The 26442-nt window shown below is 41.4% G+C and overlaps 1 protein-coding gene across 2 annotated transcripts in view; it reads right to left on the bottom strand.

Annotated features, from left to right (window-relative positions):
* LOC144499539 (Golgi phosphoprotein 3) overlaps positions 1-26442 on the bottom strand; it is a 77225-nt gene that overhangs the window by 27089 nt on the left and 23694 nt on the right. For both annotated transcript variants that reach the window (XM_078221639.1, XM_078221631.1), the window contains exon 2: positions 49-180. In XM_078221639.1, the coding sequence (XP_078077765.1) occupies positions 49-180 (132 nt within the window). The remainder of the gene's footprint in view (positions 1-48; positions 181-26442) is intronic.

Below are 26442 nucleotides of genomic sequence, written 5' to 3'. Positions count from 1 at the left end.
GCAAAACAAATTCTGCATAATTTGGAATGCCACCAATATTGTACTTACCTTTCTCGTTAGTAAACTTTTGCGTCTCATCCCAAATGATTCCAATTGCAAACGTCCTCTAAGTGCTAATTCAATCAGCATGCATCCACGCAACCCAGATGAGATGCAGTCATTCCAAAATGACGTGTAACCCTACAGCACAAGCAAAAATCTTAACGTTAGTTTCCTGTTAAGAAACTTAGTGCATATGTACTTGTATATTCAATAATGATGTATTGTTTCATGTATCCACAGAAACAGAGGAGGAAATAAATGCTACTTCGGAAGCTTATGAACTTTACACATATATTCCTCAGTCACAATTCAATTCAAGCAGGTTGCTTACACCTAAATTCTCTAAGTCCTTCAGCATCTTAAAATGCTGAATTGATAGTCAGAGAGGTCTACAGCACAGAAAAAAGCCCTTCAGCCCATCGATGTACCTCCTCAGTGCTTTTGTCTCCGGTGCAAATAATTTCATATTTCAACATTTCTCCATTAGAGCTATTTTTTGATGGTATTTGTTCTGCTAAATCCATTCATTTGCAACTACCAAAATGAATAATTTGCTTTTACTTTGACTCAAACTGGGCAGTCCTTCAGTTTGCACACATTCTGTTTCCTTATCCAATAAACATTGCCATTTATGTATTTAAGTTAAAGTCCATCTGCAATTTAGTGGGTCATCTGCTTAACGAATTCACAGTTCTTTAATGCCAATTCTCCCCATAAATTTGTCCTCATGGACATCACAAATTTCATATTGCTGCAAGTACTAATTATGAATAAGTAGCATGGTACCCAGGACAGATCTTTGCTAAACTAAACTCAATCACTACGTCCCAGAGACAGCCTTTTTTGCAGTTATTAAGCTTTTTAAACAGTTGCATGGTTTTGTTAATTACAAAGATCTCTTGAAAAAATTAGATGCAAATAATCATGCTTATGCAGGCAATTTTGGACCAGTGCAGCAGGATTTGTTTTCCTTCACGCACAAGATATCAGCAGCGCTGGCAAGGTCAGTATTTATTATCCATCACTATACAACTGAATGGCTTGCGAGGCCATTTCAGAGAACAGTTTTCAACCATATTGTTGTGGTCTGAAGTCACATACAGGCCAGACTGTGCAATTAATAACAACTGATTTCCTTTCCTAACCTAAAAGACAGTGCATTATATGGCTATTTACAAAAATCCAGTAGTTTCATGATCACCATTATGGATACTAGCTTTTTATTGATTCGCTGATTTTGAATTCTCCAGCTGCCATGATGGAATTTGAAACAAAAACCGAAAATGCTGGAAAATCTCAGCATTTGTGAAGAGAGAACAGAGTTAACCTTTCGAGTCTGGATGACCCTTGGTCAGAGCTGATGATGGAATTTGAACTGTCTCCAGGTCATTAGTCCAGGCCTCCAGATGACTAGTCTAATAACAAACCACCATGCTACTCATTTCAGATAAAAAATAAAAACAATTTAACTCTCGGGTGGATAAAGAACCCAGTTCTTATTGTTAAAAAATCAGTCAAAATGAATTACTGAGCTAAATAGCATTAATAACAATAACAGACTGATTAAATTACCCCAATGATAGGTACATTGAGCTCCCCTCCCCATAAAAACTGCTAGATGTCACTCTTTCTAACATTGCTAGATCCCACCATTCAGGCCCCGCTTTGGCCCCCACCCAGGGCTCTATAATCTCCTCAAGCAGCTGCTAAAAGTTGATAAGTCACCAGGAAGAGATGGGATCTCTCTGAGAGGGTGGAAATTGCATCATCTTCTGATCCTCATAGATCATACAGTGCAGAAGGAGGTCTTTTGGCCCATTTGAGTCCCCACCAACAGAGCATCCTGCCAAGGCCCACCCCCTGCTATCCCCGTGACCACACAAATTTATCCCACTAATTCCCCTAACCTATACAACTTGGGATGCTGAAGGCCAATTTAGCACAGCCAATCCATGTAACCTGCACATCTTTGGACTGTGGGAAGAAACCGGCACATCTTTGGACACCCAAAGCACCCGGAGGAAACCCACACAGGCACGGGGAGAACGTGCAAACTCCACACAGACAGTCATCCAAGGCTGAAACTGAACACGGATCCCTGGCGCTGTGAGGCAGCATTGTTAACCACTGTGCCGCCCTATCCTCCTTAGATACAGGCGATGCCAGATGGCTAGAGAAAATGTTACAACCTTGTTTAAAAAGAGCGCAAGGAAGGAATGCTTTTAGAAATGATAATGAGAGACAAAATTAACATTTAGTCGGATACTTAGGAACTATTTAAGGAGTGCCAGCACAGAATTATTACGGAAAAATTGTGTTAACTAACTTGACTGAATTTTTTGAAGAGGTAACAGAGAGGTTTGAGGAGGGTAATGCAATTGATATTGTGTACACGGACATCCAAAAGACATTTGATTAAGTGCCACATGATAGGTTCATCAGGAAAGTTGAGGCCCATGGAATATTAAGGGTAAATGGCAGTATGGATACAAAGTTGGCTTGGTGGCAGGAAACAGATTAGCAGCAAAGTTACTTTTTGCAGCAAAAGTAGACATATAATGGGGCTCCAAGGAGTAGATGCTAAAACCACTACAAATTTTCAGATGAAAAAAGCTTGGAAATATTGAGAACAGCAAGGGCATTAGTGCAGAACATCTAAAGTACATAGACAGGCTGGTGGAATAGGCAGATACATGGCAGATGAAATTTAATGCAGAGAAGTGTGAAGCAATACATTTTGATAGTAAGAATAAGTCAAAGCAACGTTGTACAATAAATGGTACAATTGTAAAGAGGGTGCAGGAACCTAGCATACAGGATCCTAGCTTTCATAGAGGACAAAAGCAATTAAGTTCTAGTGAACCTTTATTAAATCACTGATTCGGGCTCAAGTGAAGTAGTGTCCAATTCTGGACACAGCAATTTGGAATCAGATGATGTCAAGACTTTAGAGAGAGTGCAGAAAAGATTTACTAATCATTCCAGGATTAGAGACTTCAGTTACTTGGAGAGATTGGAGAAGCAGGGTTTATTCTCCTCAGAAAAAAGGTTGGGAGGAGATTTCATAATGATATTCAAAAGCATCCAACTCTGCTTATAGCTACTCCTATCAGGAGATCTGGTGTCATGTTATGTCTTGCGCAGGACATCTTCCTATATCCACTGTTTCCCATTACAACAGCTGTATGATGTCCAGCCATGCCTAGATAGACCTTCTTTCTGTTGCCGTCAAGAAAGCCATGAATCAGTTCAGCTGTTCTAAAAGCCAAAATACTGACATTTCCTTTTCTGGATGCCACTTTTTTATTTCTTTTAGCTCTTGCAATTTCAAGCACTTCATTTTACAATTGTTACAGTTATAGAAGGAGGTCATTTGGCCCATCGTGCCTGCACCAGCTCTCTGAATGAGCAATTCACTTAGTACCATTCTCTCACCTTCTCCCTGTAACCCCGAATTATTTTTAAATAACAGAGTAATTTACTTTTGAATGTTCCGATTGAACCTGCCTGCACCACACTCTCGGGCAGTGCATACCAAACCTTAACCACGAGCTGCATGAAGAAGCTTTCTCTTGTATCACTTTTGCCAATTACTTTAAATTTATCAGGAGTCTTGTCCTCAACTCTGTCACGAGTGGGGACAGTTTCTTCCGATCTACTCTGTCCAGATCCTTCATGACTTTGAATACTTCGTATCAAATCCCCTTCTAGTGTCCTAGGAAAACAGCCCCAACATCTCCAAACTGTGTGATGACACTGTGCCTTTAAGAAATATATTTATATCATGTTTTTGTAAGGGGCAAGTTTAGGATTCAGATCTGTTTTGCAGGATGCCGATTTATCTAGCAAAGCGTTTAGATTGGTAGCTGGGAGCACAGGGTAAATACTTATTTTAGACCTGGAGTGTTTGTTTTAAGCTGAGCTAATGCATTTGTGTTTACTTGGGTCTCCCCTGGGGGTTTCAATGTAGAGTTTGATTAGGTTGATTGACAGGGACAGAGTCACGTGCTTAGTGGAAGGAGCTAAGCTTGCAGGCAAGAAAGGATTTCTGTTTCATTTTTAAAAATACAAACAGTTGCTGCCTGGACTGCCAGAAAAAAACAGGTGTCTCTTTGTTGCTCTCTCTCAAGAGGTGATCTGAAAGCTCCCAGACTGTTAACTGGAGACAAACAAGCATGCATGTGTTTTGCTAACTAATTTTAAAGAGAGAGTTTAAGTCTATAAGATGAATATTGCTTGAATTGGAATTCATTGAGAGGTTAGCAGTTAAGAATTGTATCTTGTCTTGTTTGAGTATTGTTCAATTGTTAAAGGTTAAGTAATTCATTTGTTATAATTAAACTGTTGTTACATAAAACTTGTTTTGATAAAAGCTTCCTAGTATGTCAGTAGAATCGCGCTGGAGTGAAACATCAGGACGGGATTCTCTCGTCCTGCTACAATGAACGGAGATTTGGCTGAGTGCCAGATTCTGTGTCCTTGCTGACAGCAACTGCAGGGCAAGAATGGCCAGAGAATTCCAGCCCATCTCCTCACATTAATGCCAAAATAGCAAATCGTTGGGGTCTAGTCTGACTTCATAATATATCTTGGGGTTTCTGATCTGGTGTACTAAAAGCAGTGCCTCTGCAGTTTCCACTCTCATTTCCTTGATTTTCCTTGTTACCCAGTCCTACTGTCCTTTCAATTTTAAGTAGCAATAACTTACAAAACACCACCACCTGATCAGTTTTGAAACCATTCTAGTGTCTGAATTACCTCCTCTTCATTCACCATTTTCTGGGTAGCACCTTCTTGCTTAGTAAAGGCAGATGCAAACACAAGAAACAAAGAAGTAGGAGCAGGAGTAGACCACATGGCCCGTCAATCCTGCTGCACTATTCAATGCGATTATGGCTGATCCTGGGCTTCAATCCATTTTCCCACCCCTCCCCATATTCCTTGATTCCCTGTGACACCAAAATGTTAATTTGCTACCTCAGCTATGCCCTCTGTCTCCATGCGTATGTCTTCTGTTTGATCCTTAATCAACCTTCCTCCTTTTATCACCCTTTTATTATTTGTATACCTATCGACGACTTTGAGATTCCCTTTTATGCTGGTTGCTAGTCTCTTTGCATACTCTCTCTTTGCTTCTCTTATTTGCTTTTTCACCTCCCCTCTGAACCTTCTATGTTCAGGCTGTTTCTCAGTTGTATTTCCTACCTTACATCTGTTATATGCCCGCTTTTTCTTCTTAATTTCTATTTATTTTATCATCCAGAGAGTTCAGTATTTGTCAGCCCTTTGTTTCCCTTTCAAGGGAATATATGCTGACTATGCCCAAACTCAGTCTTCTTGGAAGGTAGCCACTGATCATCTACCATTTTTCCTGCCAACATTTGACTCCAATTTATTTGGCCCAGATCCATTTTTACACCATTGATGTTGGTTTACCCCCAGTTAACTATTTTTATTTTGTATTGTTTTTTCATAGCTAGCCTGAACATTATGGTACAAGGATCACTGCCCAAGTTGCGGAGGCAGATACAATTGTGGCTTTCAAACGAGAACTGGATAATCACCACAAAGAAAAACATTTGCAGAGATGCAAGAAATACATAATGCCTGATGAGGCTCTGCTGAGAGCCCAGATATCTATTAATCTGTTGAAACAGCTGCACCCAAACGAAAGAAAATGCTTGATTGAGAGCTTTCGCTTTCTCAACTGCCCAATCATTGTTTATACATGAATGAATGACTTATTTTTGCACATGACATTGTTACTACAGAATCACTGCTTTTGTGTAGACTGTATACTGTGGGATTGGACATTGAAGTGCATTGGTTGATATGGAGGATATGAGGGGCCATTATCCTGCATTGATGAAAATTGGGAGCACCAAGAATTGGGCCAGGAATCCCCGAATTATGTCATGGCCGCCATTTTTAAAGATCCATAGAGTCTCTGCAATTCCAGGAAAATCCAGCCCAATATCTCTGTTCCAGTTTGAATGCTGGCCATCCAGGTTTCTGGGGCGCAAGAAGCCCAGCAGTTAAAGGAAGGTCTATAATGCTGAGCCTTTTTAGGGCTATTTGTGAATCTGGAGGAGCAGGAGTGCTTCATCAAAGATCCCCAAACCGGGATCCAACAGAGCTAAGTGATCCCACAACCAATGGATCAGATCTAAACTCTGAAATCATGTACAAATAACTGGAGGAGAAGCCGCCACAAATATCCCATCCTCAAGATGAGGAGGGTCCTACGTCAGTGCAAAAGAGAAAGCTGAAACATTTGGGTACAATCTCCAACCAAAAGTACTGAATCCATCTCGACCTATTCCCAAGGTCTCCAGCATCACAGATGCCAATTGATTCACTGCATGCGATATTAAGAAATGGAGGAAGGCATTGGATACTGCAAAGACGATGGGCCCTGACAATATTCCAGCAATGATACTGAAGACTTGTGCTCCAGAACGAGCTGCACCCTTAGCCAAGCTGTTCCAGTACAGCTACTAGACTGGCATCTACTGGGCAGTGTGGAAAACTGCCTAGGTTATAACCTGTTTACAAAAAAAACAGGGCAAATCCAAACTGGCCAATTACCGTGCCATCAGTCTACTCTCGATCATCAGTAAAGTGATGGAAGTGGTTGTCGATAGTGCTATGAAGCAGCACTTACTCTGAAACAACCTGCTCACGGATGCTCAGTTTGGGTTCCCCCAAGGTCACTCAGCACCTGATCTCATTACAGCCTTGGTTAAAAGAGCCGAACTCCAGAGGTAAGGTAAGAGTCCGTGCCCTCGACAGCAAGGCAGCATTTGACCGAATACAGCATCAAATACTCGAACAAAATTGAGTCAATCAAAATCAGGGGGAAATCTGTCCATTGGCTTGAGTCATACCTAGCACAAAGACAGATGGTTATCTTGATAGAGGTATTCAAATTCCTGAGGGGTATGGACAGGGTAGATAGTGAGAAACTGTTTCCACTCAACAGAGCATCAAGAACTAGATTCAACATAATTGGCAAAAGGAGTAAAAGTGAGGATTTTGTTTTCACCCAAAGGATGGTTGGGGTCTGCAATAAACTTTCTGAGAGGGTAGATAGAGGATGCAGATTCAATTGGTATATTCAAAAGGGAATTAGATTGCTTTCTGAAAAGAAAGAATGTGTAAGGTTATGTGGATAAGGCAGGAAAGTAAGACTAGGTAGAATGCTCAGAAAGCCAGTTCAGACTTGATGGGCTGAATGGTCTCCTGCACTGTAAAGGTTTTCTGATTCTGGTTGAGGGATAAATATTGGCCAGGTCACTGGGAAGACCTCCCCCTGCTCTTTCTCAAGTAGTGCCACAGGATTGTTATGTTTGTTTATGTTTATATTATGACGCAGATGGGAACCGTGGTTTAATGTCTCATTTGAAAGAAGCAAATGCAGCAGTGCAGCACTCTCTCAGTACTGCATTGGGCTGTCATCGTCTCGATTTTATATTCATGTTTCTGGTGTATAGGCCTTGGGTCTATAACCTCTCAGCTCAAAAAGCAAGTGTGCTGCCACTAAGCCATAGATAGCAATGCAGGGTCACGGATGTACCTTCAGCTAAAGTAATCCATACATGCAGTTTGGATAGTTGAGCATGCAGTAGTACTTCATAGAATCCTTACAGTGCAGACAGAGGCCAGTTGACCCATCAAGCCTGCACTGACAACAATCCTACCCAGGCCCTATCCCTGTAACCCCACGTATTTAACCTGCTAATCTCCTTGACACTAAGGGGCAATTGAGCATGGCCAATCAACCTAACCCACATATCTTTGGACTGTGGGAGGAAACCAAAGCACCTGGTGGAAACCCATGCAGACATGGGGAGAAGGTGCAAACTCCACACAGTCACTTAAGGCTGGAATTGAACCCGGGTCCCTGGTGCTGTCAGGTAACAGTGCGAACCACCGTGCTGCTACCATGCTGCCATTTGTGACTTTACGAAATGCAGTTTTCAAAGTATGTGAGAACGACAATTTGCGACACTAGGAGTCAACTGAAATTATCTTACTTTCAACATAACTCTTTGATTCTACAACTCATATAAATAATTTATATTGCTAATGGAGTTTTGTGACTCTTTCTGCAGAATCCCTACGTCCATGAAGTAACTCCATGTTTGCAAATCATCCAAACTCTACATACATAATTTAAATATTTTATAGAAGAACAGATCTTCAGGCTCAATTAAAGTAGAAGACCCCTTATTGTTTATTTATTGCGACTCTACTGCTGCTATTATAAGTTAAACATAGGTTTAACTTATAAGAGCAGCACTTATGTGGCGGCACGGTAGCACAGTGGTTAGCACTGCTGCTTCACAGCTCCAGGGACCTGGGTTCGATTCCCGGCTTGGGTCACTGTCTGTGTGGAGTTTGCACATTCTCTTTGTGTCTGCATGGGTTTCCTCCCACAGTCCAAAGATGTGCGAGTTAGGTTGATTGGCCATGCTAAAAATTGCCCTTAGTGTCCTGAGATGCGTAGGTTAGAGGGATTAGTGGGTAAATCTGTAGGGATATGCTGGTAGGGCCTGAGTGGGATTGTGGTTGGTGCAGACTCGATGGGCCGAATGGCCTCTTTCTGTACTGTAGGATTTCTATGATGATAGGTTAGCTTTGAACTGTAATTAACTCCAAGCTTGTTTGAATTGCGTTTACTTCAGGGTTAGCTATCAGTTTCTCAATCAGAACTCCCTAAATTTAAATTCTAAAACATATAAACCATGAACAATATTTTTGCAACAGTATTCTCAAGTATTGTAGCCTTGTCCTGTGCCTCAAAGTATATATCATCCTCTCTGCCCCCAAAAGGTCCAAAATTCACCTCTTTGCTACCAGCTTACTATTTAAATAATGGTAGAGGTTTTTGGGATCCCTTTTATGTTAACTGTTGTTCTAATCTCAAATTCTCTTATTTCCAGACTTGTTTTCTTCTTCATTTCTCTTCTCAACTTATTGCAAATTGCCTGGTTCTCTCTTGAAGAATTCAACCGACATGCATCATACATGCTTTATCTTGCTTCAACATTTTCTCCATCTCTCTCTCATCATCTAAGGAGCATTGGCTTTGGTGCCCCTACCTATCACCTTTGTTGGAATGTACCTAGTTTGAAACATTGTCCCCTTAAAGATTATCCAATGCTCATGGACTTTCTTTCATTACATTTAATGTAATTGCATTGTAAAGATGCAAGGTGATATTAATTGGTTTCATTAAATTAGAGACTGATACAATAAATACCATATTTAATGTTCATATTTAATTAGCACAGATCTATTACAATTTAAATGTTATGAAGTTTCTACCATTATATTAATCTAAATAACTAAAACTTTAGCTCAGGTATCCTACAATATAAAAGTTGGTTAGCAGTTACTAACTTGTAACCTGATCCACTGTACTCTCCATTAGCACTTATAAACTGCAGGTCTCCACAGCACTGAAAAATGGAAAAGAAATTGGCAGGCAGCTTACTCAGCAAGTGGTACTATTTCTAAAATATGTTAACACTTACAACCATCAAAATGTTATTCAATAGACTTTCATTTTGAACCACATTAAAAAAGAATTATATGCACAAATCTGCCTTCTCCACTGTTAACACCAAGCCTGTATTATGCAATGGCGTGAATAGTTAAGTGCTTATGTAACACAATGAATCATACAGATTTAAACTGTTATATTTTGGATTAAAACTATGGCTACAGGGTTCAATACGTGCTTCTTGTAAGGAAATAAACATGAGGCTGGCAGACTGCCTTCTCTGTGGGACACGACACACAATGTTGCTGAACAAATATATTCGTTTCTGTCCCTTCGGAGGTTAAGTTATGTGACTTTACTCAGCTGATTCAAACACCTTTGTTTTTAAAATCAGTTTTCTCCTTGGCTCATACTTGGATGCAACACAAAAGATAGTATTAAGTCAGAGGGTACACGTCAGTGTTCTTGTTCCGATTATTCACTTAAATTTCAGATAAGCTAATAAGAAAAGGACTCATAGGCAGGATACAAATGGATAGAGAAAATATGCGAAATAGATTAGCATTACTAAAGGTTAAATCACCTAGTTCAGATAGTATGCATCCTATATCACTGAAAGTAGGAACGGTAGAAATAAGGAGAGGCATTAATGGTAATTTTCAATCTTCATTGGACACAGGAGTGATGATGTGGAGATGCCGGCGTTGGACTGGGGTAAGCACAGCAAGAAGTCTCACAACACCAGGTTAAAGTCCAACAGGTTTATTTGGTAGCAAATACCATAAGCTTTCGGAGCAGAGCTCCTTCGTCAGATGGAGTGGATATCTGTTCTCAAACAGGGCACAGACACAGAAATCAAATTACAGAATACTGATTAGAATGCAAATCTCTACAGCCAGCCAGGTCTTAAATGTACAGACAATGTGGGTGGAGGGAGCATTCAACACAGGTTAAAGAGATGTGTATTGTCTCCAGACAGAACAGCTTGTGAAATTCTGCAAGTCCAGGAGGCAAGCTGTGGGGGTTTCTGTTCAGCGATGAGGAGGGTGAGAGAGGTGCGACGGCACAGTCTCTCAGCGTAGTCCGTGTTAAAGGTTGACCTGAGTGGGTTCGTGATCCGTAGTCCTTTCGGTATCCTGTCTGCTTTCTTGCATGTTTGTAGAAACTTGATGTCTGTGTCGATATATGAGTCGCTGAGCAGAAACTGATAGCCAAGTTCCGCACACATGAGTCCAAAGATGTGTGGGTTAGGTTGATTGGCCAGGTTAAAGATTGCCCCTTAGAGTCCTGGGATGTGTAGATTAGTGGGCAAATATGTGGGGGTAGGGCCTGGGTGGGATTGTGGTCTGTGCAGACTCAATGGGCCGAATGGCCTCCTTCTGCACTGTAGGGTTTCTATGATTTCTATGATTTCTATGATGAGGACGGCCTAAACCGGGATGTTGGATTTATGTCACATTATCAGTAACCCCCACAGCTTGCCTCCTGGACTTGCAGAATTTCACAAGCTGTTCTGTCTGGAGACAATACACATCTCTTTAACCTGTGTTGAATGCTCCCTCCACCCACATTATCTGTACATTTAAGACCTGGCTGGCTGTAGAGATTTGCATTCTAATCAGTATTCTGTAATTTGATTTCTGTGTCTGTGCCCTGTTTGAGAACAGATATCCACTCTATCTGACGAAGGAGCTCTGCTCCGAAAGCTTATGGTATTTGCTACCAAATAAACCTGTTGGACTTTAACCTGGTGTTGTGAGACTTCTCACAGGAGTGATGCCAGAGGACGAGAAGGTTGCTAATGTTATACCACTGCTAAAGAAAGCGGGGAGAGATAAAGCAAGATAGATAGATGGATAGAACAGTACAGCACAGTACAGGCCCTTCGGCCCTCGATGTTGTGCCGAGCTTAGTCCGAAACCAAGATCAAGTTATCCCACTCCCTATCATTCTGGTGTGCTCCATGCGCCTATCCAGTAACCGCTTGAAAGTTCCTAAAGTGTCCGACTCCACTATCACAGCAGGCAGTCCATTCCACACCCCAACCACTCTCTGAGTAAAGAACCTACCTCGGACATCCCTCCTATATCTCCCACCATGAACCTTATAGTTATGCCCCCTAGTAACAGCCACATCCACCCGAGGAAATAGTCTCTGAACGTCCACCCTATCTATCCCCCTCATCATCTTATAAACCTCTATTAAGTCGCCTCTCATCCTCCTCCGTTCTAAAAAGAAAAGCCCCAGCTCCCTCAACCTTTCCTCATAAGACCTACCCTCCAAACCAGGCAGCATCCTGGTAAATCTCCTCTGCACTCTCTCCAATGCTTCCACATCCTTCTTATAGTGAGGTGACCAGAACTGCACACAATATTCCAAATGTGGTCTCACCAAGGTCCTGTACAGTTGCAGCATAACCCCATGGCTCTTAAACTCAAACCCCCTGTTAATAAACGCTCACACACTATAGGCCTTCTTCACGGCTCTATCCACTTGAGTGGCAACCTTCAGAGATCTGTGGATATGAACCCCAAGATCTCTCTGCTCCTCGACATTCCTCAGAACCCTGCCATTGACCCTGTAATCCGCATTCAAATTTGTCCTACCAAAATGAATAACCTCGTACTTATCAGGGTTAAACTCCATCTGCCATTTCTCGGCTCAGCTCTGCGTCCTATCAATGTCTCTTTGCAGCCTACAACAGCCCTCCACCTCATCCACTACTCCACCTATCTTGGTGTCATCAGCAAATTTACTGACCCACCCTTCAGCCCCCTCCTCCAAGTCATTGATAAAAATCACAAATAGCAGAGGACCCAGCACTGATCCCTGTGGTACAGCGCTGGTAACTGATCTCCAGTCTGAAAAATTTCCATCCACCACCACCCTCTGTCTTCTATGAGATACTATGAGATAGCCAGTTACTTATCCAATCAGCCAAATTTCCCTCTATCCCACACCTCCTTACTTTCTTCATGAGCCGACCATGGGGAACCTTATCAAACGCCTTACTAAAATCCATGTATACGACATCAACTGCTCTAGCTTCATCTGCACACTTAGTTACCTCCTCAAAGAATTCAATCAAATTTGTGAGCCACTTGTCAATCGGCCTAACAATGTGATGGAGAAATTATTGGAAATCATTTTAGGGGCAACATAAACTTTCATCTGGAAAGATATAGGTTCAAAAAGGAGAGTCAGCATGATTTATTGAAGCCCCTGGAGATTTTTAATAATTAATATTTGGGGTGTGGGCGTCACTGACAGGGCATATATTTGCCCATCCCTAATTGTCTTTCTGAAAGGGATTATAAGACACCTTGAGACATGGCACTCTATGCAATATTGGAATATTGAAATCCTTCATTAATATATTGTGATGCTCTACAGCCCTTTTTTTCTTCCATCTGCTTTCTTAACGACTGTTAGTCTATATAACAGCTACCAGTCAATAATTTGCCATCCTTATTGTTATTCAGTTCTATAAATAGTTCCAACCTTATATACTGCTATATCCAACCTTTCTATAGATACTGCGTTGAACAGCTTATAGGTCTATCTTTGAACAACATTTTATACTCCAACTCCAGCTTTTAGCCATCTTCTGCTGAGAGTCATGTTTCTGAGATGGAGATATTCTATTTGCGGACTTCTAAATTCATTATTTTAATCATACTTAATTTGTATAAAAAGTTAAACCTGTCGAGCAAAAAATTCCCTTTCTTATTTAATTGTTCTTCAACTATTAACTTATTTTCTATTTGGACTGTTTCTTATCCCCCTTCAGGGAGTAGAATTAGTATTAGTAGAATGGAGATTAGGAATAGCGAGGGTCAGAAAATGCTGATGGGAGTAGTTTATAACTCCCCTAACAGTAGCTGTATCATTGGATAAAGCATTAAACAGGAAATTATTGGAGCTTGTGTCAAAGACAATGTAATGGTTGTTGGTTGTTGTGGAATTTAATCTTCATATAGGCTGGGCCAATCAAATTGGGAAAGGTGGTCTGGAAGATATGTTTGTATAATGGTTTTGTTAGTTTCCTGGGACAATATATTGTGAAACCAAGCAATTTTAGATGAGTAATCTCATAATAAAAGATCCGCTGGGAAAACAAATCATAATTGGGCAAATAGACTAAAAGGTATGATGGTAAACAAACAGTTGGGAAATATTTAAAGAAATCATTCAAAAAGTTCAATAAAAGCATTTTCTTTGATTTATTATTGTCACATGTATTAGTATACAGTGAAAAGTATTGTTTCTTGCGCGCTATACAGACAAAACATACTGTTCATAGAGAAGAAAACGAGAGAGTGCAGAATGTAGTGTTACAGTTATAGCTAGGGTGTAAAGAAAGATCAACTTAATGTGAGGTAGGTCCATTCAAAAGTCTGACAGCAGCAGGGAAGAAGCTGTTCTTGAGTTGGTTGGTACGTGACCTCAGACTTTTGTATCTTTTTCCTGACGAAAGAAGGTTGAAGAGAGAATGTCCGGGGTGCGATGGGTCCTTAATTATGCTGGCTGTTTTGCTGAGGCAGCGTGAAGTGTAGACAGAGTCAATGGATGGGAGACTGGTTTGCGTGATGGATTGGGCTACATTCACGACCCTTTGTAGTATCTTGCGGTCTTGGGCAGAGCAGGAATCCATTTAAAAACAAAAACCCAGTGAGAAAGACTCATCTATGGCTTACCAAGGAGGTTAAGAAAAGCGCTAGATTAAAAGGAGAAGCTTATTTATATTGCAAATAATAGTAGGATTGGAAATGTTTTAGAAACCAAAAAGTTGATAAAAATTAGAGTAAACAAACCAGAAATATAAAAACTGACTGTAAGAACTTTTACAAGTACATAAAAAGGAAGAGAGTAGCTGAAGACATGTTGGTCCCTTAGAAACAGAGACAGGAAAAATTATCATGGGAAACTAAAAAATGGCAAAGACATGGACACAAAATATTAATTCTGTCTTCACAGTGGAAGAGAACAGTTACAAAGCAGAAGCAGAGGGCAACCTAGTACGGAAATTAAGGTAATTAATGACAGCAGAGATGAAGTATTAGAAAAAATATTAGTACAAGGGGCTAAAATTTGACAAATCCCTGAGACCTGATGGCCTACAACCTAGGGTTCTAAAGGGAGAGCTGCAGAGATCATGGTAGTGTTAGCTATGATTTTCCAAAATTCCCTAGATTTGGAATTAGCAAATATAACACCAGTATTTAAGAAAGGAGGGAGAGAGAAAACAGGGAATGACAGTTAGCCTGACATCAGTAATCAAGAAAGTGCTTGGATCTATTATTAAGGAAGTCTTGACACTGCACTTCGAAAAATGTAGTATGATTAGAACAAACCAACAAATCTACCAAAGGGAAACGAGAAGAGAAAATGCTGGAAAATCTCAGCAGGTCTGGCAGCATCTGCAAGGAGACAAAAGCATCTGCTGAAATCCTCATCCATGTCCATCAACTTAAGAGTTAACTATTCTAACTCTCTGCTCACCGGGTCTGGCATTCTACCCTTTGTAAGTTTGAGGCCATCTAAAACTCTGTTGCTCCTGTCTTTATTTGCACTAAGTTCCATTCATCCATCATCCATGCACTCCCAAACTACTTTGACTTCTGGTCAAGCAACACCTCAATTCTGAAATTCTCTTCCTTGTTTTCAAGTTTCTCCATGGCTTCATAATCTCCTCCAGCATCAAAGCCCTCAGATATCTGCACTCTTGTAATGCTGGCTTTGAACATCACTGATTTTAATTGCTCCACCATTGGGGACCATGCCTTCAGCTGCCAAGATCCCAAGCTCTGGAATTCCTTCTCAAGGGCAACTAGGGATGGGCAATAAATGCTGGCCAGCCAGCGATGCCCATGTCCCATGAATGAATTTTTAAAAATCCTTCCTTAAACCACTCCATGTCTTTACTCCTCTTCCTTTTAAGACACTTTTTAAAACCTAACCCATTGAACAAGCTTTCAGTCATCTGCCCTTATATCACTTTATGTAGCTCAGTGGTCAATTTTGCTTCATAGTGTCTTGGGAACTCTTATATCAAAAAGGTTACACTTAATTTGTTGCTGTACCTGACACCAAAAGCAAGTTATCTTGTCACTTATTTTGTTGTTGTTTGGACTTTGCTGTGCAACACTGTCTCCTTTACCCTCACATTACAATAATTCACAGAAGTAAACCATTGTTACGAAGTAATGGGACATTTTGAGCTTGTAAAAGGCACTATCTCACATCCATAATAAAGTTTGATGGTCTCCACGAGTAGTCCACAATTTAGAACATAAGAAGAAAATAGGAATAAGGAGTAGGCCACTTCTCCCCTCAAGCCTAGATAAGATCATGGCAAGTACTCCACTTGCCTGCCTGCTTCCCAAAACCTTCCACTTCTTTCTAGATCAAAAGTCTGTCTAACGCTGCCTTCAATATATTCAGTACTGCAGCCTTCTCTGCAGTAATGAATTTCAAAGATTAATAATCCTCAGAGAAAAATTCCTCCTTACATCTGTCTTAAATGGAAAACTGCTTATTTTTAAAACTGTGCCCTAGTTCTAGATTTCCCTACAGGGAAATATTCTGTTAGCATCTAACCTGTCAAGCCCCCTCAAGATTTTATATTTTTCACTAAAATCACCCCTCATTCTTCTCAACTCCAATGAGGATCAGCTACAATCATGTTGAATGGTAGAGGAGACACAACCTACTCCTGCTCCTATTTTCTATGAGTATAGGCTCAATCTACTCAACTTTTCCCATAATATAGTCCCTTCGTGCTGGGAATCTCGTGAATCTTTTCTGAACAGCCTCCAATGCAAGTACATTGTTATGATCCCAGTAGGAACTGTTTAAAGAGCTACGCCACAAGATTTCACATGATTAAATAAAAGAACAAAGAACAAAGAACAGTACAGCACAGGAAACAGGCCCTTCGGCCCTCCAAGCCTGTGCCGCTCCTTGGTCCAACTAGACCAATCGTTTGTATCCCTCCATTCCCAGGCTGCTCATGTGACTATCCAGGTAAGTCTTAAACGATGTCAGCGTGCCTGCCTCCACCACCCTACTTGGCAGTGCATTCCAGGCCCCCACCACCCTCTGTGTAAAAAACGTCCCTCTGATATCTGAGTTATACTTCGCCCCTCTCACCTTGAGCCCGTGACCCCTCGTGATCGTCACCTCCGACCTGGGAAAAAGCTTCCCACTGTTCACCCTATCTATACCCTTCATAATCTTGTACACCTCTATTAGATCTCCCCTCATTCTCCGTCTTTCCAGGGAGAACAACCCCAGTTTACCCAATCTCTCCTCATAGCTAAGACCCTCCATTACCACTAAAGCAAACATTATTGTATGCATAAAGAAAAAGAAAGCAAACACTACTAACTTAATATGATTAATTTAAACTGCATATGCCATTAATCAACATCCTAGGGGTTCCCATTGACACAAACCAAAGTGGACTAGCCACATAATTAAAATGCATACTAGAGCAGCCCGCTTGATTGCTTTGCCTTCCACAAACATTCAATCCCTCCGCCACTAACAGTGGCAGCCATGTGTACCATATACAAGATGTACTGTAGGATCTCACCAAGGCTCCTTAGGCAGCACCTCCTAAACTCACGACTACTGCCATCTAGAAGAGCAACAGATACCTGGGGACACCACCTGAATGTTCCCCTCCAAGTCATTCACCTTCCTGACTTGGAAAGCTGTTCCTTCACTGTCGCTGGGTCAAAATCCTGGAATCCCTCCCTAATAGCACTGTGGGTGAACCTACACCACATGGACTGCAGCAGTTCAAGGAGGCAGCTGACCACCACCTTCTGAAGGGCAAAAAGGATGGACAATAAATGTTGGACTAGCCAGTGATGCCCACTTAGCTTAAATAATTTTTTTTTAAAATCATGCTTGCTGCAAATGCACCTATCCATGACAGTATTGGTAAGAGGGATCTTCATCTTCATAATCCTTGTGAAGATGAAGCCCCCCGTGGGCGGCACGGTAGCACAGTGGTTAGCACTGCTGCTTCACAGCTCCAGGGTCCCGGGTTCGATTCCTGGCTTGGGTCACTGTCTGTGTGGAGTTTGCACATTCTCCTCGTGTCTGCGTGGGTTTCCTCCGGGTGCTCCGGTTTCCTCCCACAGTCCAAAGATGTGCGGATTAGGTTGATTGGCCAGGTTAAAAATTGCCCCTTAGAGTCCTGGGATGTGTAGGTTAGAGGGATTAGCGGATAGAAATATGTGGGGATAGGGCCTGGGTGGGATTGTGGTCAGTGCAGACTCGATGGGCCAAATGGCCTCCTTCTGCACTGTAGGGTTTCTATGATATTCACGATGAGTACACTCTTCATTGTGTGTGTGGCACTATGAAAGCTAAGTGGGATAGATTTCAAACAGACCTAGCAACTCGAGACTGGGAAACATGAGGTGCTGTGGCCCATCAACAGCAGCAAAACTGTACACAACCACAATCGGTAACCTCATGGCCCAGCATATTCCCCCCTCTCCATTACCACCAAGCCAGGGGATCAACCCTGGTTCAATGAAGAATACAGGAGGGCGTGCCAGGAGCAGCACCTAAAAATGAGTGTCAACCTGCTGAAGCTACAACACAGAGCATTTTTATTCATTCACTAGATGTGGGCATCACTAGTTAGGCTAGCATTCATTTCCCATCACTAGTTGCCCTTCAGAAGGTAATGAGCTGCCTGCTTGAACCGCTGCTGTCGCTGCAGTGTACGCACACCCACAGTGCATTTTTACAGAGGGTTTATGGTTTTTTAAAATTCGTAATGTTCTCATTTCTGCTTGGCATAACATTGCTTCCCTCAACACGCTCCCCCCAGCCCCCAAATACCCTTGGGGGGGGGGGGGGGGGGGGGGGGGGGGGCGGCGGCGGGGAGAATGAAGTTTGAGTTCATTTTTTAAATGATTTCTCAGATGTATACATTCATTTTTCCATTCACATTGGAGTCTTCAAACATAGTTCACTGACACATTGTTTTCCTTCTCTCTAAGCATTTCTCAGTTACATGTTATCTGGTGAATGACTTTTACAGTTAGGGTACAAATTTCAGATTGTGAATTAAGAATTCATGCTGGTTGTTAAAGCTGTATCAAACGTCACCAGGTTACTTTTGGCAAGAAGGCTTTTAATGTGTAAATTTTGATTGTTTGCGGGAAGGTGTGGTAAAGCCTTTAACCATTGCTCGACCATTGCATCTGGAATCTGAGATAACCCACCAGCCTGTCAGGTCATTTCCCAATAAAAGCTCGACCCCTCGCACGGGCAAAGTTTGAAATTACACCAATTGTTACTAGCCCCATAACAAACTCACTCTTCCAGTAAAATTTCTACTAATGGTACCTCAATACATTCTCCAGTGAATTCTTTGATGAGTACACTGGAATTTGTTCTGTCTCCATGTGGGAAATCTTCCATTTCTATCTCAGAGAATGTTGATCTCCTTTTCTGGTTCCTTGAAGGCATTCAGGGTCACTTTCCCCTTGAATCCTGTTAGATACTCACACCCTCTGCTGTGTTTGCACAAGAGACTTGCAGCTTTTGTGACCACAGACACTGCTATGCTGTAATGATGATATGGAGATGCCGGCGTTGGACTGGGGTAAACACAGTAAGAAGTTTAACAACACCAGGTTAGAGTCCAACAGGTTTATTTGGTAGCAAAAGCCACACAAGCTTTCAGAGCCCCAAGCCCCTTCTTCGCTTGGGGCTCCGAAAGCTTGTGTGGCTTTTGCTACCAAATAAACCTGTTGGATTTTAACCTGGTGTTGTTAAACTTCTTACTATGCTGTAATGATGCAGAGATTTCTGAACATGCCAATAGTTCTCCTTAACATAATGAAAGCATTTAGGGCATGGCCCTAATGGTCTGTTTTCCAGACGTCTTCTTTTAAAAGTTGAAGACTTGTTTGGCCTGTTTTCCCTTGTGCTCTACTTCTGTTCCTTCCGTCTCCCTTTTATCTCTTTCTTGTTGATATGAACTACCCGGCCCTTGTCTGCTATGGTCTAGCGGCAGTTTGTAGTCCTCAGCCATAACTGCAGCTGCCCTTGCTGAGGTAACCAACCCCATTCCTCAAGGTGCATTTTTATATTATAGGGAAGACAGGTTTTATGCTCCTCTGATGGTACCAATCCCTTTATCCCTGCATAAATATGTGGTATGTTTAAAGCACAGACTCACTTGTCAAACATGATGTTTAATTCTTTTTGAATTCCAAATAAATCTGTGTGGGTTACTTGCAGGAAATCCAGAATTGCTGTCAATAGGCTCTGAGACCAACACATAAGCATTAAGAATTGTTGCTTTGGTGTGCTCGTAATTAACAGTCACTTCAGGGGACAGTGTGGAACAGATTTCCTGGGCCTTACCTGACAGCTGACCCTGCTTCATGAGTTTCCATAATTATTTTAGCCAATGTAATTGATCAACTACTTTCCCAAGAGTGACATCTTCCTCTTCAAATGTGGCCACAAATGTGGAGAATTTTAAGGCCTCAAAACCAGTTTCTGGGTTACTGGAATTTGGACTGTTACAAGGAGAATTTTTTTTTTTGCTGGCAGCCTCAAGCTGTCTTAGGTCAGTCTCTTTCTGTGCCTGCAACTGCATCCCAATTTTTGGAGCTGGAAAACGCTTTCTCTTGGGCTTTCCTTTTTTTCCCCCCAGAAATTCCAGCTCTTTTTTCAGCTTTTCCACCTGTATTTGGCAAAAGTAACATGGTCTAGTTTCAATTCAGCTTCTTCTATCTGGTACGACTCTGGACTGAGTGCCAATTGCTCAGCCAGCATCTAAAAAAACTTATTTTTGGTGCTAAGGCTTCTAGCTGTTGTGTTGAAGGATGCTAATTTATATTGCATTAAGACTTCCTGTTCTACAAACATCTGTGTATCAAAATTAGCCAACTTAATGTCTAATTGTTAATTTAAAATACTCACTGCTGCAAATTCTCATTTGATTTCAAACAATTTTGTCTATGTTATTTCCCCCTTCTACTTCCAATGTATTTGAAGTTTAAATTTGACAGGTATGCAAGTGGCTTAAATTCCAGACCCAAAAACCCAATTGTCACGGACATTTTAAAGATGTTTTCCAAAGTCGCCAGTGAACATTGCATTTGTATGCAAGAGTATATATTTGCTTAGAGTGGAGTCAGTTTAAAATAACCCAGCAGCAAAGCCATTCACTTAAAAAGGAAAAAGTTAGTTTATTTTGCACTATTACTCTGGAAGTTACTTTAAAAAAAGTTACTAATGTACACACACACAAAGACTAGTTACAAATTAAGATGAAATGATACTTATACATGCAAATCAAGATTAATCCATATTTGGTGGAGGCCTGGCATCTTTTGAAGTTGACGTGTTGCATTGTCTGAAATGAGGTTGTAGTGTTGATAGACTTGACTCTGCAGCTGTGATGACTTCTACTGTGAAATTGCAAAAGGCTGCTTTAACAGCGAGCGTAGTGGGTGGAATTAGGGTTTACAGGGAGAAAGTTCCTTTCTTCTGGTTCTGCAGGCATGGCATTTTCCAGTTACTTACAGCAGGAGCCAATGCTGTTTCTGGATGTCTCTCCCTGGGTTGAAGCTGCTTCAAGATGGATCTGCAACTACAGGTTGAACTTTCTTGCTAGATCTTTAGGAGACAGCCAAGATGGCTTTTGTATCGCGTATCCTGGACAAAATGCCAAGTCACCTTCCAAATAAGGCAAGCAGCAATCCCATTTAGCAATCCAAAATCTCCTCATCAACTACGATGTTCAAAAGGGACCAAAGTTTTCACACCTTTAGGGAAAACCATTATCTGTTTGAGAACTCATTGAATTTCAAAAATCTATTTATGTCTGGGCGTATCTGCCTGTAATCAACTCAGAGTTCTCCGGAAGCTTGCCAACATTGCAGATGTTAACTCAGTTGATCTATGTCAGCCATCTTAAAGATCATCAGTCTCCCTTTTAAAGACAGCATACTTTCTGAACATTTATAATGTTTGCATGCCAGCTTGGCATGGCACTAACCATTCAAGGGCAACTTGCAATGGTCAATAAATACCAGCAACGGCCCCGAATGAAAATAAACAATTCGGACCAGTGTTCTTATTTCCCCGTTTTATTGTTTTTACCTCCTGAGTGAAAAATTTACTTCACCACAATATTTTACAATATCCAGAAATATAAATAAATCATAAAAGTCCAACAATTCCCCCACCCCACTCCCAATGCCGAGAAAGATAAGTGATTCATTTTGATATGGAGTTGAATATAAAATAACGAGTAGAATTCTAAAGGGGATGCAGGAACAGAGGAACTTGGATGTATATGTGCATAATACATTGAAGGTGGCAGAACAGGTTGAGAGGGGAGTTAGTAAAACATATATCCTTTGTATCCTGGACATTATTAATAAGGGCATAGAATATAAGAGCAAGAAGGTCGTGTGGAATTTGAGCAAGTCACTAGGCTGGCCTCAGTCTTTTTTATTCATTCATGGGATGTGGACGCTGCTGGCCAGACCAGAATTTATTGCCCATCCCCAATTGCCTGAAGGTGTTGGTGGTGAGCCACCTTGAACTGCTGCAGTCCATGTGTTGTAGGAACACTCCCACAGTGCTGTTAGGGAGTTCCAGGATTTTGACCCAGTAATAGTGATGAACAACGATACAGTTCCAAGTCAGGATGGGTGTGACTTGAAGGTTGTGCTGTTCCAATGCATCTGCTGCTCTAGTCCATCTAGGAAGTAGAAGTCATAGGCTTGAAAGATACTGCTGAAGGAGCCTTGGTTCGTAGCTGCTGTGCATCTTGCAGATACACTACTGCTACTGTGTATCAGTGGATGAAGGGAGTGAATATTGAAGGAAGTGGATGGAATACCAATCAAACAGGCTGCTTTGCCCTGGATTGACGAAGATTCAAGTGAATAGTTGAAGGACAAGGAACTAGGTCAACAGATCACCTTCTGCACTTCCAACATGATTCTACCACTAAACTCAATTTACCCACCCTTCCCCTTTCATCAGTTCATAATGACTACACCTGCCATGATGGCCTGGCCCACTCTTCATGACGTTTAACAGCTGCTCTTCTTTTCCTGGCATCTTGTCAAACAAATATAAAAGATGCAACATCAGCCTAGTTGGATCTTGTCACACATTTTATTCCAATGTTTGGTCTCCTGTTTTCATGTTCCTTAGAGTATGTCAATAAACTTATGATTTGTTCATTTCTATCCAAGATTACTCACATTTCCCCAAGAATTCAATACATTCTTTAAAGGGGGGGAAATCATGATGCACAATAGTGTCATGGAATAGCTTGAAAAGATTATTCCATTACACCCAGTGAAACAGTTTCCTTAAACAACAAGCACATTCTCCAGCAAACTAAAATGTAAATTGAATGAGACAACAAACGTAGCTCTTTTTTTAATAAAAGCAAAATACTGCAGATGCTAAAAATTTGAAACTTAACAAGTCTCGCAGCATCTGTGGAGGGAGTAAGAGTTAATGTTTCGAGACCGTCTGACTCTTCAGACCATTAACAAAACGCAAACGTATATTTGCCGTATTTCTGGAAGGACATAGGATCATACATTAATAAAATCAGAAAGCAAATTAGTACTCTGGATGCCATTAACCTATTAAATCACTATAAAACAGAGTATAAAGAAAGACAGACCAGAGCAGCAATTTCTTTAAAAACCTGTTTAATTATTATACACAGCAGGGTCCAGGATATTCTCCACATTGAGGTTCATTTTTTAAATTATCCATCAATTTAATTTTTGTACTAATAGATGGATTTTTAACCTGAAAGAGAAAAAGTATTTCAGCAGATGAACCAAACCATCCATTTCCCCACAAATTAATTCATCACTTTTCCTTTTGTTGAGTTCAGAGGCATTCAGACCCAGTCCAGAGATATAATAACCGAACCTTTCAGATTCTCCCTCCCCTCTTCCAACACTCCCAGTTAATTTTAGCATTTTCACACCCCTCAATTAAAGCTGACATTCTTTACCTTGAACACAGTTAAGGTTAGTATGCTGCTGCCATCCCACCCAGAGTTTATGGTGGGGCTCCTTCCCTCCCAATTCCCAGTTTTTTTTATTCTTTCATGGGATGTGGATGGTAAGGCCAGTGTTTATTGCCCAACTCTAATTGCTTTTGAGAAGGTGGCGGTGAGCCACCTTCGTGAACCATTGCAGTCCATCTGGAGCAGGTACTTCCACTGTGCCATTAGGAAGGGAGTTCCAGGATTTCGACCCAGTGATAGTGAAGGAGTGATGATATAGTTTCAAGTCAGGACGGTGTGTGGTTTGGAGGGGAACTTAGAGGTGGTGGTGTTCCCATGCACCTGCTACTCTTATCCTTGTAGGTTGTTATTTTAAAAGAAGGTGCTGTCAATGGAGCCTTAAGTTGTTAATGGATGCCAATCAAGCAGGCTGCTTTGTCCTGGATTACTTGGAGCTTCTTGATTGCTGTTGAAGCTGCACTCATCCAGTCAAGTGGATGGAGTTGCCTTTAAATTCTGTGCCTGTGCGGCCATACAACTATCAAGTACCACACCCTTAATTATTAAACCCATGCATACCGTCACAGTTAAATAAGGTTTAGTACCATTCTACCCACAAGAATGGGTAGACTCTCCCATTATAGGAAATTAATGGATGAAAACCAAGCCTGACATGATTAATAAGGTGGAATGAGCAAATGAAATTCACTCATTCAGTTCTTGGAGCCTGACTAATGCACACCAGCGGATTCCCTGAAACAGCAAGAAGATATTCTCCTGAAGTCTTCAGCCCCCACTCGGGGTAGGAAGGTGGCGAATGAAACTGTTTTTAGGAACTCAAGAATTAAGATTCTATCGAAGAATCCTGAGCTAAGAATTGATACTTTATGGTCAGAAACAGGAGAATTTATAATGGGGAACAAAGAAATAGCTGACCAACTAGATACATATTCTAGTTCTATCTTCACAAAGGAGGACACAAATAACATACCAGAAATGTTGGGGATCACAGGGTTTAGTGAGAGGGAGGAACTGAAGGAAATCTGTATTAGATAAACGATGTTGGGGAAATTGATGAGATTGAGAGCTGATAAATCCCCAGGGCCTGATAATCTACACTGCAGGGTATTTAAGGCCTTAGAACTAGTGGATGCATTGATGGTCAACTTCCAAGATTCTATAGACTCTGGAACAGTAGCTACCCTCCAATCTGTAGGAAATGTAACCCCACTATTTAAAAAGGGAAGTAGAGAGAAAACAGGGAATTATAGACCAGTCAGCTTGACGTCGGTAGTGGGGAAAATTCTAGAGTTCATTATCAAAGATTTTATAGCAGAGCACTTGGTAAACAGTGGCCGAATCGGACAGAGTTAGCATGGATTTATGGGAAGGAAACCATGCTTTACAAATCTACCAGAAATCTTCGAGGATGAAACTAGTAGAGTTGATGAGAGGAAGCCAGTGGATGTAGTTTATTTCGATTTTCAGAAGATTCTCGACTAAATCCCAAACAAGAGATTAGCATGTAAATTTAAAATGCATGGGATTGGGGGTAGTGTACTGAGATGGATAGAAAGTTGGTTGGCAAACAGAAACAAAAGGTCGGAATGAACAGACTTTTTTCCAAATAGCAGGCAGTGACTAGTGGGGTACCACAGTGACCAGTGCAAGGACTCCAGTTATTCACAATATATATTAATGACTTACTTAGATGAGGGAACCAAATGTAATATCTTCAAATTTGCAGATGACACAAACCGGAGTGGGAGGGTGAGCTGTGAGAAGGATGCAGAGATGCCTCAGTGTGATTCAGACAAGCAGAATGTGTGTGCAAATGCATGGCAGATGCAGTATAATGTGGATAAATGTAAGGTTATTCACTTTGGTAGCAAAAACAGGAAGACAGATTATCTGACTGCTTATAAATTGAGGGAAGGGAATGTGCAACAAGACCTGGGTCCTTGTACACGAGCCAATGAAGATAAACATGCGGGTGAAGCAGGCAGTAAAGAAGGCAAATGGTATGTTGGCCTTCATAGTGAGAAGATTCAAGTACAAGAGCAGGGCTTTGGTAAGGCCACATCTGGAATACTGTGTGCAGTTCATAGGATCATAGAATCCCGACAGTGCAGAAAGAGGCCATTTGGCCCATTGAGTCTGCACCAACAACCATCCCACCCAGGCCCGATCCCCAGCATGGCCAATCCATCTAACTTGCCCATTTTTGTATCTTTTGGTTTCCTTATCTCCTAATCCGACGAAGGATTTTCTTGCGTTGGAGGGAGTGCAGTGAAGGTTTACCAGGCTGATTCCTGGGATGGTAGGACTGACATATCAGGAGAGATTAAGTCAGTGAGGATTATATTTGCTGGAGTTTATAAGAATGAGGGGGGAATCTCATTGAAACCTATAAAATTCTAACAAGACTAGATGTGCGGGTTAGGAGCATTGGCCGTGCTAAATTGCCCCTTAGTGTCTTGGAATGTGTAGGTTAGAGATATTAGTGGGGTAAATATGTGGGGTTACGGGGACAGTGCCTCGATGGGATGGTTGTCAGTGCAGACTCGATGGGCCAAATGACTTCCTTCTGCATTGTAGGATTTCTATGGTTCTATGATTAGACAGGGTAGATTGCAGAAAGGATGTTCCCGATGGTGGCGGTGTCCAGAACCAGAGGTCATAGTCTCAGGATACAGGGGTAAACCTTTTAGGATTGAGAAAAGGAGAAATTTCTTCACCCAGATTGTTTTAGAAGTTTATTTATTAGTGTCACATGTAGGTTTACATTAACATTGCAATAAAGTTATTGAGAAAATCCCCTAGTCGCCACACTCCGACGCCTGTTCAGGTACAC

The sequence above is a fragment of the Mustelus asterias genome, chromosome 1 (genome assembly GCF_964213995.1).
Source record: "Mustelus asterias chromosome 1, sMusAst1.hap1.1, whole genome shotgun sequence".
Lineage (NCBI taxonomy): Eukaryota > Metazoa > Chordata > Chondrichthyes > Carcharhiniformes > Triakidae > Mustelus > Mustelus asterias.
Note: the sequence above shows the minus strand (reverse complement) of the source record. Positions and strands in the feature narration are given on the sequence as shown.